This window comes from Nyctibius grandis, chromosome 2, assembly GCF_013368605.1.
Source record: "Nyctibius grandis isolate bNycGra1 chromosome 2, bNycGra1.pri, whole genome shotgun sequence".
Lineage (NCBI taxonomy): Eukaryota > Metazoa > Chordata > Aves > Nyctibiiformes > Nyctibiidae > Nyctibius > Nyctibius grandis.
Window position 1 is genome coordinate 65,305,888 of NC_090659.1, and position 15,708 is coordinate 65,321,595.

General features: G+C 39.5%; 1 protein-coding gene across 1 annotated transcript in view; it reads right to left on the minus strand.

Annotated features, from left to right (window-relative positions):
• UBAC2 (UBA domain containing 2) overlaps positions 1 to 15,708 on the minus strand; it is a 107,698-nt gene continuing 91,990 nt past the window's right edge. The window contains exons 8-9 of the mRNA XM_068423999.1: positions 7,028 to 7,150; positions 1 to 3,590 (exon numbers count right to left, since the gene is read on the minus strand). Coding sequence (XP_068280100.1) covers positions 3,483 to 3,590; positions 7,028 to 7,150 — 231 coding nt within the window. The 3' untranslated portion in view covers positions 1 to 3,482. The remainder of the gene's footprint in view (positions 3,591 to 7,027; positions 7,151 to 15,708) is intronic.

The window sequence follows — 15,708 nt, forward strand, 5'->3', positions numbered from 1 at the left end:
TCTTTGAATACAGACTTTTAATTTTCTTCAACAAACTCTTAGCTCCAGTTAATTCATCAATACATAAATATTCTCACTCTCTGTATAGATACATATGTATACACACATATATATGCATCTACACATATATGTATATATGTACACACATACACAAACAGGAGAGCCAAAAATGTTGCCCTTTGCCCAGTATCTTGCAATACCTTTTGCTTGATTTTCTTCTATTTCAGACAAAAATGACGAGACCTTTTCTCCATCACACGTTCACGAAGGCATCAACAAGCGCCAGACAGCTCAGGTGGGTACATGAACTAACTGTGACAGTCCACGTGCTGACGTAAGTAGCAGGCAACCTTTAACACTTGTTTTGGGAGAGGAAAATGGTTTTGGTAGGTATGAAGCCCAATCATTCTGCATCTCAGCAAAAAGTTCAGGCTTGAGAACCTGGCGTCTTATCAGGCAGATTTCCACAAATACAAACCTCCCTGTGGGTGTATTTCAAAGTATCACATAACCGTCTAGGAAAGTCCCCAATAAATTATTCCGGTGTTGTCTCAAAAGACAACATTCCTAGTCTAGCAGAGAAATTTTAACAGCAGCAACTACTTTTATTTCAAAATACCAAATATCATGGCTTTACTAAAACCAGCATGAATTTCCTAGGGACTTAAAATCCTCTCTGTAGAAAAGTATTCTGCATTCTCTTGCTGCCTGAAAAATATATCATTGGGTCCCACTCAAAATAGAAACTGTGCGATGAGATACTCAAAAGCTTATCGGACAAACACTGTGTAGGCTGTGAACACGCTCCTCGCATTCCCAGAAATGGTCCATGAAAGTTTCAGCACCACGTACGTGGAAACCGAATTGCTTCCCAGCTCTAATGTGTGAATCTTTCTTCTATGGTTCTTGTACGAAACAGGAACTGTGTTCAATGGCATCTGAGACCCCTCCTTTTACCACTTCTTTTTTTTTTTTTAAGTTGGAAATCACAACCCTGGAAGCATTTTGAGCACAAACTGTTCTCACAGATGTCAAGGGGAGTTTTCAACTGACATCACCAAGACCTGAATTTTACCCGTTGTTTTGACCATATTTTGCAAAATGCCCAGCGAAATGGGGTTTTCCAAACAACAGTGACCTTTGGATACCCCTTGTATAGAAAATAGTAAGAAAGGATTTAGGCTTGGAGAATATCCACTTACATGTCCTGGGTGCCACTCGACACGTTTTAAAATTCCAAGGAATAAATGCTCTTTGTGCTTGTCCCCAGAGCAGGGCAATGCCTCAAAGGTCATATGGAATTTACCCTGGGCTAGGTGGACCTTTATTTCCTACAGACAAAATTTGACTTCTGAAGTAATTCGCTAGTCTTTATTGCTACTTTTGATATAATATTTGTGAAGGAAGAATCTGTGTGTTTCAAAATGAAAACCTGTACTAGTTTCAAAACATTTAACTAGTTTATATATACAAATTATTGTAGGGCTTTTTTTCTTACATTTGCCCTTCCCTTTGTAAGACAGCAGGTTTCCAGAGTTCTCCGGGTACAGAAACGTCCCAGCCTACACACACAGACAGCCACACAGCTTCACACAAACAAAACCTTTCAATTAAAAGGCAGACCCTGCCTAAATAATGTGATCATAGCAGCAAGCCAAACCCTGAAGGAGGTTGATCAAAGCCCAGGAAAACACATGGTCATTCTAAAAACCCCTTATTTCACCCACTGGAAAACACTAAAAAATACGTACAGAACATTGACTTTATTAAAAATTATGTCATGTGCCGAAAGCTGCACAAATTTGATGTCATTTCTGGATAAGGACTTGTATGCCTGAAGGACTTTTTTCAGTTTTATCAGTCAATTAAAGCAAAAAAAAAGAAAAAAAGAAAAAAAAGAAAGGTATCTCCCTCTCCCTAAATCTTGTCCTGTAATTTCCCAGTATATTTTCCAGGCCCAGTGAGGCTGTGCAGGTGTGTACTTTGGTACACACATGTTCATTTGGATGTTCAAAACATCCTTCTCTCTCCTGTATTCTTTTACCTCCTCCCTTTTCCATCTGCTATTGCCTTTGCTAAGCTTCTGATGACCTCTATCTTATTCTTAATGTATATATGTATTAAATATGCCTATGTGTATATAAATGGACACATACATACACACAATGTACAAAAAAAGGTACATACAGAAACATACATTAAATGCTTGAGATACATGAGCAGATTGGTTTCATGGAGTCACAGTTCAGAATCTCATATTCAGCTTGGTTTTATAGAGGTGTTCACCTCTCTCCACCCCACCTCCTGAGACTCCTAAGGTGCTAATACTGAGCATTTCTGAGAGTCAAGCTAAGTAAGTTTATTTATCAATCTAAACTTCAAAACCAATATTGTACTACCTTGGCATTAGCGTCCTGTTACCTCCTGTGTTAGCCTGGATCACCCTTCAGGTTAATATCCCAGTCTATGATCAACAGTAAGTTGCTTCAGACAGTGAAGATCCAGCAAATGCAGGGTCATCCACATCTTTGACAGTAGAAAACTAGAACTATATATATAAAAGTTAGCTTTTTATGATTTTGTTTTAAGACAGTATGTAGCCAGCTCAAAAAATGAAACCAGCACATAGGACACCGAGCATACCCCCATTGTTACAGAAGTCTGTCTGAATTAGACATGGAAGTAGTTCAAATCATTTCAGTTCTGATCTGATTGTATCATTCAATTCATCTTTATTGCTTCCAGTGAGTATCTTCATGACCTGTATCCGAATAACAATTTACTCAGTTTGTAAAATTTAAATTTACAGTGGTCACTTACCGTAGCTTGCAACACGCACATGAATTTTCTCACATTCTACCTGTGTATTTATGTGCTGAATGACAACTTTTATTTAAAAAGGAATTCAAGAGAGAAAATATTACAGGCATTAATAAAACTTTCTGAAGAATGACATAGTAGTCCCATAACCCTTTACTGAGTTGAAAATGAAGTGATCTTCAAACCTCTTATTACTGTAATCAAAAATCAAGTACTGTAAAATAACATGTAAGCTAGAGGAATTAGACTGGTAAATGAAGAAAATATAATTTTTCTTGATAGGTAAATCTAGTCGTCATGGGTGTTGGAGCTTCTTTTCCTAGTCATTAAGTTTGATAACATGTCTAATAAGAATTACAAGAAAAAAACCACCTACTTTATTTTAAAAATAAATTTAGGTGATATCCAGTAATAAGTAGAAACTAAAGTTACTTTGAAAAGGATAACCAGACCAGAAACCACCAAGTGATCTGAAGGCTTGGGAACAGTTCACGTCATTCATTAACATCACTCTGAATCACCAGTCACGCGGAGCCAGTTCCTCCTTTCTGACGTTCACTCCTGGGGGGAACGACCTTCGTGAGTCTGTCCAGCAGGTGGCTTTGATCCTCTTCCAGACGTGTACAAACCCAGCAAGTGAAGTTCCTTCACACAGAAAACCATCAGTGCTGCAGTAGAAAATTAGTGGCTACATTTAAGTCATTATTTGAAGCCCTCAGAGCTTCTAAAGCATCTCCCCTGGAAAATCCCATTTCCATAAGTCGTGCAACCTGGAAAAGAAATAACACAACACTGCTTTAAAAACAGAGTTTTATTCGCACTGTGTATGTGTTAGTCGTGCTAACAGTGTCGTAGATCACTTTTCCACTCATCAGGCTGTTCAGAAGCTTACCTTTCCAGAGAGTAAGCAAGCATGGCTATACACCACCACAAAGACGTCTCTGGGACAGCACGCTTGAAAACATTGCCATGGAGATGACTGCCTTCTGATACTTTATTCAAAACCAACCGTTTGCTGAAAATGCCACACCTGTATTTTCCTAGCTGGTCCAGTTTTGAAAGAAGAGTAAGATAGAAAGTATGGTATCACATATGAAAACTACAATCTGACCTCGGGGCTTGCTGTTCTCGACAAGAAAAGGACCTCAAGAACCCAACACTGACCAAAATATGGAATTTTACAGCAGATGTGAAAACCTGTCCAGGCATCCTTAGCTCTACTTTCCTTGAGACAACCTACTTCTCCAGAAGGCATTAAAAAAACAAAACCGTTCACTGAAACCTGAAAGTTAGCCCTAAAACAGAGGCAATACAATAAATGAGTTCACAGTAAAATTCTTGGAAAGATTCTAAATATTCTCAAAACAGCATTAAGTCAATGACCTGGAAGAATTACCTAGAAAAGGGCATATTAAGACGGCGATTTTGGTAATCAATAACCACTCGACTGTCTGTCTTTATAATATCAGGTACTCGACACCTAACCTTTTTGCTCTGTGCTAACAGATACTTAAATTACCACATGTAAAAAGCAATGTTAGGTATAACCAAATTTAATTTATGGTTAAATTCCAATCTGAAGTACATTCAAAATCTACAATTCTCAATTAGGTATGACTGAAAGTCACAATATAACTCATTCACTTTTATATTTAATCTTCTAGAGAGGGGGGAGAAAGAGCAGTGGGAGGGCAGTGAGCTGCACATAAAATTAACTGTGGCCACTGGCAGCATAAAGCCTTCCCCATCCTGCTCCAAACAGCCTGTGACCAGACACCACAGCTCCTGAACCTGGAAGTTCTGGGCTAGAGGAGCTGTCTGGGAGCTACCTGCTGCTCCTCCTCTGCTTGTACAGACTCTGCAGCAGCAGCAGAATGAAGCTGAGCAGGAACGTAGCAGAGGCTGATTATATCTCAGAAGGACTCTTCCCAGGGTGCAAGAGCAATGTGCACTAGCACTGAAAGTACTTCAAATGCTTTTTAAAAGAAACAGGCCATTAAAAGCAACCTCCCCTTCCTCTAAGACGCCTCCAGAACTTTCAGTATTTTTAATCTTCTCTGCTTTGGCAGCTTACTGAGAAATACACAACTGCCAAGTATGCCCAGAGCTGGGGGTCCTCGTTCTCTTAATCCAAATACACAGTTAAAAAACGTTTTGAAAACAGCTACCTTGGCTGTCACAACATCAAATACAGCACTGATCATTTCTGTGCATTTCCTTTTTTTCCCCCATTACAGCCCGGTGTCGGTTTCTCACCTTCTTGTACAGAGAGAAATGAACGGTTACTTTCGACACCTCTGCAACAATAGTGTAACTTCAAGCTGGATTTCATAACCTGTAACTTTCTAAAGTTTCCTCTGCCTGATTTTCACCTAAGATTGTGCTTTTTATGAGAAAAAGGGCAGGCAGTGGAATAAAAGCTAACCACAGAAATACATTTCAGAAGAAAGGTTTTTACCGTACTTGCCATGAATTCTAACCTTAAGAAGCGGTGGATGGAATTTCAATGTTCCCATTTACACAAATATCTAGTGAGCCTCCCAGGGAATAGATTGTAACAACAAAAAGCTCTTTTCATCTGAGTATATTTTAACCACGGGAACTGAATACAGCTCCAGGAAACAGAGATGTATACTGGTAACGGTAATTTAAGGTGCTATAAAACCCACAAGAAATGCAGAGATTTTTGTACCAAAAAGCATTGCAAATGCTTGCAAATTTTAATCTGAAAAACAGAAGAAAACCTTGCATTTCTGGCATTCTAAGACAACTTATGCAGTTATTAGTATAGTCCCGAGAAATCAAAGGTGCTTAGATTACTTGTTTCTTTGCAGGGTAACTAGACAGCATTGCAAATCACAGCAATCAGGTGAGCTCTACAACTTCAATGCACAAGAAAACACAAGCGTATATTGCGTTCATAAATCTGGGCCTAAAGGCTTTGAGTGAGAATCCAGCATAAGTCAGACTAATAACTATTTCATTAGTTCCAGCCCAACAATAAAAGTTCCTATAAGCAGAAATTGTCAATAAAACAAATAAACAAACCAACCCAGCAGGGAAATCTTTTGGTCCAGCCCATACCTGGCACTGAGTAGGCTTTCAGGCCAGCCAAAACTAAATTTCTGGGTTTTGTCTCAAAAGGTGTTCTTTGGCGTGGGGTTTTTCTTTTTCTTTTCCTTTTTCTTTCTTTTTTTTTTTTTTTAATTGGTTGGGGTTTTTTTGCCTTTTTGGATGTAGCCCGGCAGGTTTGCAGTCAAAACCACCAGTGCAGTTGAAGTTTTGAACTTTTTGTACATAATCTAACAGTGAATCAAAACTAGAAATCAGATCATAGCAAAGATTTCTGTTTGGGACAATCTCATTTTAAACTAACTAGAAATGACAGCGTGGTGCTAGCAAGTGTTGATTTATCTCCCTAAAAAAAGGAAAAAGGGAAAGAAAAACTCACCCTTGAAACCTGCTCTTGTTCAAGGATAACAGAGGCCTTAAGCTATAAAATGGCCAATGCAGCTAACTGCAGATAGGCTACAACCTGGTGAACCGGATTGCATGCAATAAATCCTGAAGAAACAAGACTGTTATGAAATTCTTAGCTTTCCTGGTCAGTCATCCTCTCTTCTGAGAATAAAACTACCAACAGAAGTCTAAATCTATACAACAAGTCTAAATCTATACTTGATAGAAAAGACACAAACTTCTCTCTGGCATCAGTATGTGAAATCAGTCAACCACATTATTGAGGGAAACATCCAAGTTTTAGACCAAGTGTCTGTTGCAGTCCACAGCTGGCATAACATTCTTATTTCCAAAAAACTACATGACTGAATTGGAAATTAAGCTGGAGACCTCAGTGAAGGAACACTTGCATGTCTACAAGATGAATAATGAAATCTATTTGTCATTTTTCCTTCTTTGAAACATTCGTTTTATCAGATTTGAATAGCCCCCACTAGTGAAACTGTCTCATCTTTCAATACAAAAGACAAACAGTTACACATAAAAGCAGAAACTCACAAGTTGATCTGTAACTCTGGTTTGGATGGTAACGACAATTTGCTGTCTCTGTATTGTGACTGTTATCTGATATTCCTATTTGTGCTGCCATAGAGAACGTTTAAGAAACCGTGTCAACAGACAAAAAAATTAGTAGGGGTAATTCCTAACCAGTTCTTTGATGCCATTTTAAAATAGAAAAAATGTTTACCTGCTCTTCAGAAACCTCGGTAGGTGGAGGTGTGTCTTGTTCAGACAGGTGATGATCTTGATAATTCGCATTATGTCTATGACGTAAAGGAGGAAACAGTCTATTCCAGTTAATCATCCCACCCTGAAACCAGACACTGCTGTCAGTCTTTGCAAAAAGAACTACATATCTTTTTAAACGAAAAGATCATCCATCCCACGTAATACGAAAGGCAAACATTTGAGTAGAATACTTTATCTTAAACAACAAAAACTGCTGCAGTCTCTTATGAAGTCAAAATTGGGTCTGGTTACTGCTTTACTAGCTATTAGAAGTAATCACTGTAAATTAAGGAGGAGTGTTAAGAGAAGGAGGAAAGGATGTTTCACATCCATTGCGAAAAATTTAGTTTACTGCAGTGCTAGATTTCTGAGGCTGAAGGCCCTGCTCTCTTTTCCAACAGGGATTTTCCTGGCAAGAGATGCAACAGTGGGTCCTGGAAGTGCTTTGCAAGACTGCCGCTGGAGTTAACAAGGGAAAAAGAGTGCAAGAAATAAGTGGGGGGAAGAAGCAAAAATGGATTCTCAGTGCATCAGCAAAACCACATCAGGAAACTCAGAATAAGTCCAACCTTCAGGATACCAGGGATTTCCATGCAAGTGATTACTTCTGTGACACCAATGCGACTGTTACAGACACACAGACCACCTCACCTAACTTCCACGTATTAAATACCATTGCAAAATCTGGCTGTATTCCAGTGCCAAAATTTTTCGTAACTAAGTAGTAATACAAATAACACAACAGTAACGTATGTATGGTGTAAATCACAGAACTGAAACTTTCTTTTAACAACCGAGCTTCAAGTCTTGTAATAATAAGTACAAACACTAAGGTACAAGCTTTGTAATTGTCCAGAAACAATATATCTTCATTTTATTAGCTTAAACAAACATTTTTTAAGGGATTTTGTATCACACCAAAACCACAGGCCCTGCACGCGGGGAAGAAGAGCAAACCTCAAATCTCTCTTTTCTATTCAATTTGTTCAAACATCTTTTGCAGCTTGTGTTGTCCTTCTCCTCCTCCCCTGCTCCCTCCGTTACTATAGAGAAGATCCCCCTCCCTTTCTGTATATATAGGACATGGACTTCCTTCCTCTAGTTGCTCTATTTTAGTTCTATACTGTCGTTTCTCAGAAGATCTTCCTCTTAAGAGACTTTTTTCTTTTCTTCTCCCAGCGAGGGCTCTTCCTGCCTTTATGTACACCTACAGCATTAAACGCTGTCTGCTCAATCAGATCAGCAGCAGCTAAACTTGCTCCTAGACCACAAAAAAAAAAAATCTGTTTATTTAGTTTTCCTGCCCTTTCCTCTGTTTTTTTCCTTTCTCTCCAGAGTAGACCCAGCCAGCCCAGACACCACAGGGGGCACTGCAATAGCACACTTAAAAAAGCATTTGGGGAGTCATGAGATTTGAAACGCTAGCTTGTAAAGTGTTCCAGTCCCTTCTATACTATAGTGCATTTTTCCCTGTGAAGATGTGCATCACCGGTTTTCAAGACAGAGTTTCCACTGTTCGTGATTTTGAATTAAATAATCATTACATATCTACATTTCTATTTTGCGTACTGTATAAAACATTTGCTCAAAAGTCATGAGGTTTTAACAAAAGGATTCTGTGTAAGCCTTGCGTTAGCCAAACAGCATAGTGTAGTAAAAAGGAGAACTGGTTTGTAGTTCAAACTCAGAGAAGGATCTCAGACCTTCTACTGACACCGCTGCACTACTCTGTGGTCTTGGAAAATCACATCCTGTAATTCCCCATTTATAATTTCCCTCAACTCAGAATTATGTTGAGTTTTAATTCATTAACTTTGAATTTCCAAAAGTCTACTAAGTTCTACAGTTCAGCAAGAACACTGCACTAATGCTGTTTTGCCTGGTTTTGTTCTTTTGAAAAGACCTGAGTGGGAGAAAATAATGCTTCCAAGGGTCATTCACATTAAATCGGTGAATTGACAAATGCTAACAGGACTATGACACATTTCTTTGTCGGAAGTCACACAGAATAATGAGTGTGAAATATAAAATCTACAATAAATGAATTAATTTAGCAGTATTCCAGTGTATCTGAAAACTGAAATAAATGTACGTTTCCAGCTGTGCCCTCAGCTTTACTACCGAGCTGCCTATTCCAGTTTAGTTTTGCATCTTCTTTGTCCTGTGTGCTGTCACATAACACTACAAAGAGATCTGTCGACCTCCTTACTCCAAAATTACAATGCATTTTAAATTAATGCATATAGAATTCATTACTTTCAGTAAAAAAATGCATATTCCTCACTAAGTTAACTATCGAGTTTTGAAGGTTTACAGCAGATATCTTGATAAACTACGGGTATAGACTGATGTATTCAGAAGGGTTCCATGTGAAGACTACTAAACCTTTCCCAGAAATAACAGACTAGACAAATTAGATCAAAATAGTTGTGGAAAGATCTTTTTCAGTTGCCCTCAGAATATTTCAATTACCTTTGAAAACTGTGACAAATATAACCCATCAGTTCTTAACTATATTAACGAGGTAAGAACGTCCAACATACAACACGTGTTAAAGGTTGAATTAATGGTATGTGAACACTGATGTTTAGGATTAATCCCAACACTTCTCATCTGTGTATTACTTTACAAACCACACCAAAACCAGGCACATTATGCTTCTTGATCCTTAACAGCAAGAAAATTGTTTCCCCTCACAGACTTGCACAAAGTCAGGCACAAAAGAGCAGAGATTCAGGGAACTGTGGCAGGAACTATGGGACTGGTACTGGGGCCAATCCCATAGAGTAAAGGTAAGGAAAAATTAGGAAGTGCAGCTAATGTCTCGGATGCACAGGAGATGGAGATCAAGGCCATGGACTTCCAGTGTGGATGGTGACTGTGTAAAGACTTTCTGACAACCTTAACTATCACAGCAGAAATACAGGAAGATCTGTGAATTTTAATTTGATCCAAAGCAAACAGCAAAACAAGGTCTTAAGTAAACATTGCAAATTCCAGTTTAAAAACGTGCAGAAGGAGATTTCCAGACCAATACTCAGCCTTGCCTCACAGGAATTATTCTGCAGACCTCCCCTTCATAATTTTATGACAATTTCTGTATTACAGTGGTTTTTGACTGTGCTAACACACTTACTCCGCAAGAAGTCAGGAAGATTTCACAAGAAGAGATCCAATCAGATGAATTTATTTAAGTGATGCTTCTAAACCATGTGAGAGTCCCTACTGGGGAATCAGTAAAAAGTATTTATGTATTTTACAATATACTTAAACCCTGACACCAGAACCCAACAGCATGGATGAGCTCATACCCGTCTCCTTAGCCTCCACAGGAGCCTTTTCTCAGATAACAGAGCTCTCTGGAGCGGTCTAAAACAGAGGCAATAATTAAGCAGTGAGGATGATCAAGGGTCCAGTATGTAAGCTCCTTTCTTGCAAAGCACCTTCAGTGACAAATGTCTACCAGTCTAATCCATTAAATGAAATCCAAGCAGTTCTTCTGTGATTCTGTTTTGTTGGTTTGTTACGAAAGCATTAAGTTTAATACTAAATGGTTTGGCGTCTGGGACTTAATATCACTCAGGACTAGGTAAGGAGGATGCATTAAACCTCTCACATCCAGAGCCAGTTTTAACAACTGACAGACTCAGGCTATCTTGCACTGAGATTATCTCAGGTGACATTTTTCTTTGTCCTGAATCTTAGGTGTCAGGAAGCAGCAAATACAGGTGCTGCTCTGAGAAGAAAGCTGAGAGCCAAGGGTGACAACAAGGCAAGCAGAGGCAGTGGCCTCACTGAAATGCGGTGTGTTTCCACAGGATCCAAGTGAGAAGAGCAGGTCCAGTGACAGTAACCATGGTCAGCCAAAAGTCCAGATCGCCAGGCAAATCCACAATCATAAGGCAGGTGTGAGATGAAGCCTAGAAGTTAAGTCAGTGGGTCAGGACCAGGGAGGAAGATACATGGCTTGACACATGCGTATCCACAAAGAAGTTCAGCAAGGACCAAGGGCAAGGACCTGAACTTCAAAGCAACTCCCAGTCAAAGTGGTTGAGGCCCCAACAAGGCTTCTCACAGGTATTTCTAACCACAGCTCTTTCTCACACCAGTCTGCTCCAAGGCTGAAAAGCTGTACCATACCAGAGCTGGCCCTCAGCACAGGGAGCCTGCTGATGCACTCAGGGACATAACATAAACCAGCTCCTTCCCCCATTATTCAGTGCTCTGGACAGTAGCCACTTGTCACGTTACCTACACAAAGGTAAGATTTCTTGTTCACATCTGCTTTGTTAGTCCAAATTTTCCATGTCCAATTGTGTGAATGCTGCAAGATTTAGTATAGCAAAAGGAATTAAAAAAAAAATATTTAATTTTCCCATTGCTTTGTTTGTGCTGCAGGATGAGAGGCTTGAGGAGGCCTTCTCTGCTTATGGCATGAAAAGAGCACCAAGCTCACTGTAGTCAAGAGGCAGAGGGTTCCCATCAACTTGCATGCACTGGTCCCAGGCCCTGCAGTGGGATGCTATGAAGAACTTCCACTCTCCATTGCCAGCTGTCATACTTGTTTTCATGGCGTTAATCAGAAACTCTGTTTTGGAAGTCCTCACTGCTGCGCTACTAAAGAGAGACAAGCACTGAAAAATTCAGTCTACAGACTATCACTCATAAAAATGCTTTGCACAAATTAGTGACTGGGTCCTTACTTCTGTCTGCAACAGTCTTCCACATGTCATCAGGAAAAACACTTGACAAAAAGACTGCTTCATTAATTATCTGACTAGAAGGGTGACATAAACACAGCTAAGAAAGGCCTATAAGCCCTTCCCCCTCCCTTACTCCTAGGTTGTAATTTTTTTAACTAAAGAAAAATTCAGTTTCCTTTGGTTTAGCAGTGCAAAGACAATCGGTTGATTGTAAATTCTTTGTTACCGCCTGATAGGAGACAAAGATACTAAGGAGACCATCTTATTGGTCTCTGATAAATCACTACTAGAAGTGGATTAGAAGAACACTGACGATGTTGGAACTTCTGTTACAGAAAGACAACAAACCAGTCACGAGTTTAGATGAACAAAGAATGAAATTTAAGAATGGACTGGATTAAGGGAATGGGAAAAAGCAGCTCTTCATCACAGCAAAGGTTGTAAGGAAATGCCATATTGAGGACTTATTCTTGGATAGTTGCCAGAGCTTTACGTACTGAAGTTGTGCCTTGTGAAGTCACATCCTTGATGTCTTTTTTTGTTTTGGGTTGGTTGGGGTTTTTTTATGGTGTCTGGGACAATACTGTTTACAAGGAAAGGAGTATCCTCCTTTTCTACAGAATAAGGAAAAGATATCTAGAGCTAGCAAATGTCTCTGATTGTACAGCCTGCTAAAACCCCAGTTATGCCATTTTCACATAATCTCCTCCCTCTCTTTTTGAAAAGCAGCTCTACCTGTTTCCCATATACATACCTGCCATGGCATATCTTGTAAAAGCACTTCTTATCCAAAGCTTGACAATTAAAAATCTTGTATTATGGACAATTAACAAATACCCAGTTAAGTAGCTGCCACATCTGCACATATTTTAATTAGATTAATTTCAAAAGAAATGAAAGAAAATGTTATATAAAAGTCCTGTTGAAAGTGATGCATGTGGTTAAGATATTTTGATAATGTTATCTCATGTCTATGGTTAATGCCAACTCGCCATCTGTTTGCACAAACAGGAAGCACCTCCTGATATCTGTCCTGTTCACCTTTTCTTAACATAACAACCGCAGCGAAAGAAAAAAAAAAAGGAAATTGCTTTGCATTTCATCTTTTAAAGTAACATTTTTAAAGTTTGTTACTCTGCATAGGAGCCATTACTTGATACAGACATAAATATTGTCTTACTTCTTTCATATAAAGCTTCATTTTAAAAAAATGTACTGAAAGCAAGAAACACTTATTTGCTTTGTAGACATAAATTTTTCTACAAATTATTGACTCTGAAGTACACATACTGATGATACAAACAAAGAAAAAAGCATAGCCATGAATGACACGTCAATACCTGCTGCCCTGAACACTGCATAAGAAAGATCAACGGCAATGGTGAAATTTCCAGTAGACTTATTCAAATGTCTAGCCTGCCTCTTTTTGTGAATCATAGAATGTTAGGGGTTGGAAGGGACCTCTGGAGATCATCGAGTCCCCTCCCCTTTGTGAGGACAAAGCTCTTCTGTTTTTTTGGTTGGATCTTTTTGTTCTGTTTTGTTTTATTTTAATAACTTCCTTCTTTTGAAAGGGGGTAGAAATGTACCAGTATTAGTGGTCTGAGCATCGTTCTTCATGATGGAAAGAATTTTTCACCAAGGAGAGCGCTCCAGCAATTTCTAATGATATTCCAGTTTCCTCTGGAAATTTATCCTACAGGCAAGTCTTTTTAGACAAGAGGCTCCGTCTCCAGCTCACAGTTGCTGCATCCTCAACTTTGATGCCTGCATTGTCCCAGAGGAGCTCGTGTGTCACAGTACTTCAGAAATCCACATGTGGTCTTTTTCTGAAGCCTGCTCAGCTATTTCCTTTGAAATCTAGGAGGAACACTTTAATCTGGCCTCTCAAGCTGCCTGAGAGACAATGGAACGGATTTAAGCGCAGGCACGATGCCTTCATAGCAGCACAAGCCCGAAATGCCAATGGTCAGGCACATCTGCTCCTTGGAGGGAAGGTGGGAATTGCTGCTTCTGCCACTGCATTCAAGGGAGGTGCAGAGAGCTGCAAACGCTTCCTCGCGTACTCGTGCCTTCCCAAGAACCTGGCCTTGTCAACCACTGCTTATCACACGTGACAGGATGGGGTGCCATTATTTGACTCAGACACACGACTGGCTGGCAGTAAGTGAAAAGCTGCGTAGGTGCTCCCAAAAACTGGCAGTTAGCTCAGACCACTGAAAGAGTCAGACTAGTCTGCACTTAACCTGTTACAGTAAGGGTAAATACCTATTCTGTACCAAACTGTGCATGACAGTGACATTCACTTTTCATTACTGCTGTGATGCAGCAATTCAGCCAGAAAGTGATGGACCACTATGCCGAGAAGAAAGATATTTCATATCAAGCAGAAATTGAAAGATGACATTTTTGAGAACTGATGTTATTCATTTGTCCAACATTAGGGAAGCGTGGATCAAGATTCTCAGACTTTGTTTGCGCTAATAAATGGAGATTTGGATCTTCTCTAGACAGCAGAGACAGGGCTTTGACCACCTTTGCAAAGCACTTCCTTTTCCAAACTTGCCAGCTTCCCTTGCTTGTGTCAACTCTTCTTCATCCAAACTGGGCTCTTGCTGGTGCTGTGACATCACAGATATGGTCATGGCTCCATCAGTTGTAAACATGCATCATGTCATACTATCGGCAGTGGGGCTTGTCGCTTTTTCCCATAGTAATCCCAGGTATATATTGAAAAGTAAGTTCCCATTATTAAAAATTAATCTTTATATATGAGTGTTTTCTGAGAGATGAAGCTGTTGATCAGTCATCACCTGAATTTTAAAGGAATGACATGATCTAGAGCTGTTCTTATATTTGGCATTCAACTCTTGTTGAGTGAGATAATGGGTGAGGAGGGGTCCAGCATGCCAAATGTCGACGGCAGGTTCACCAGCATGAACACAGAGTCTGTACTTGAGGAAATAATGTTAGCTCCGATTTAGACATTTTACACAAAACAGAGGCAGTTAACCCTTACCACATGGCTCTTTGGATGTTGACTGGTGACAGTGGACTGTTATTAAAGCATGATTATTAGACAGATAATCCTTCATTCACAAACCTTTTCAAAGAGGAATGAGCAGAGGCCAAAACAAAAGTGATAAATCAGAGTTCCAAAATCGTTTTGATTTGACAAGCTGAGATAACAAACACTGGGCACAAAGAAAACTCAAACCCAAATTCTTCAACATGCTAGCATAAACACGTACTTGAGTATATAAAGGGCTAGTCTATGATGACGGAGGGAAAAAACCAGATTATCATCCCATTTTGGGGACTAAAGATTCAAGTTCTGTCTTAGGTTGCAAATAGGAGGGGCTTCCATTTGTTGACATCCCAAAGTCGACACACAAGGTGTCATACTGTTTGGCAAAACTTTAGTATCTGTTATGCCTCTTAAGACAGTGCATTAAGGAACAATTGGTGAAACTGGCCTGCAGCTGTTCTGTGCTAATATCAGAGTTCTAAACAGAAAACCTGTATACTAAGATAGACCACTTACTATCTGAACTACATACTTCTTGTTTACTACATGCTATAGAAGATGACACTAGGAAGAAGAAATGGCCTCCCATCAAGGCTCTCTCAGTGCAGACTGGAAGGAACACAGAAGCAGCCCTGGAATCCAACAACCAACTACCCCAAAAACTGGATACCTTATTTGCCCCATGTTCAAAGCTAGAAATGAAGGGACAGGTACATCGAAAAAGAAACTTGCCTTCTGTAAACAAGAATTGATCAGACAACAGAAAATTAAATATTCTGGAAATGCTTGGGCAGATTTGTACGCCTGGAGCTTTTCTATGGGGAACTGCCTCAAGTTAAATTTCAGAGGAAGATACTACAGAACAATCACATAGGAGAATAAACATACTCTATTTCTCAAAAAATTATT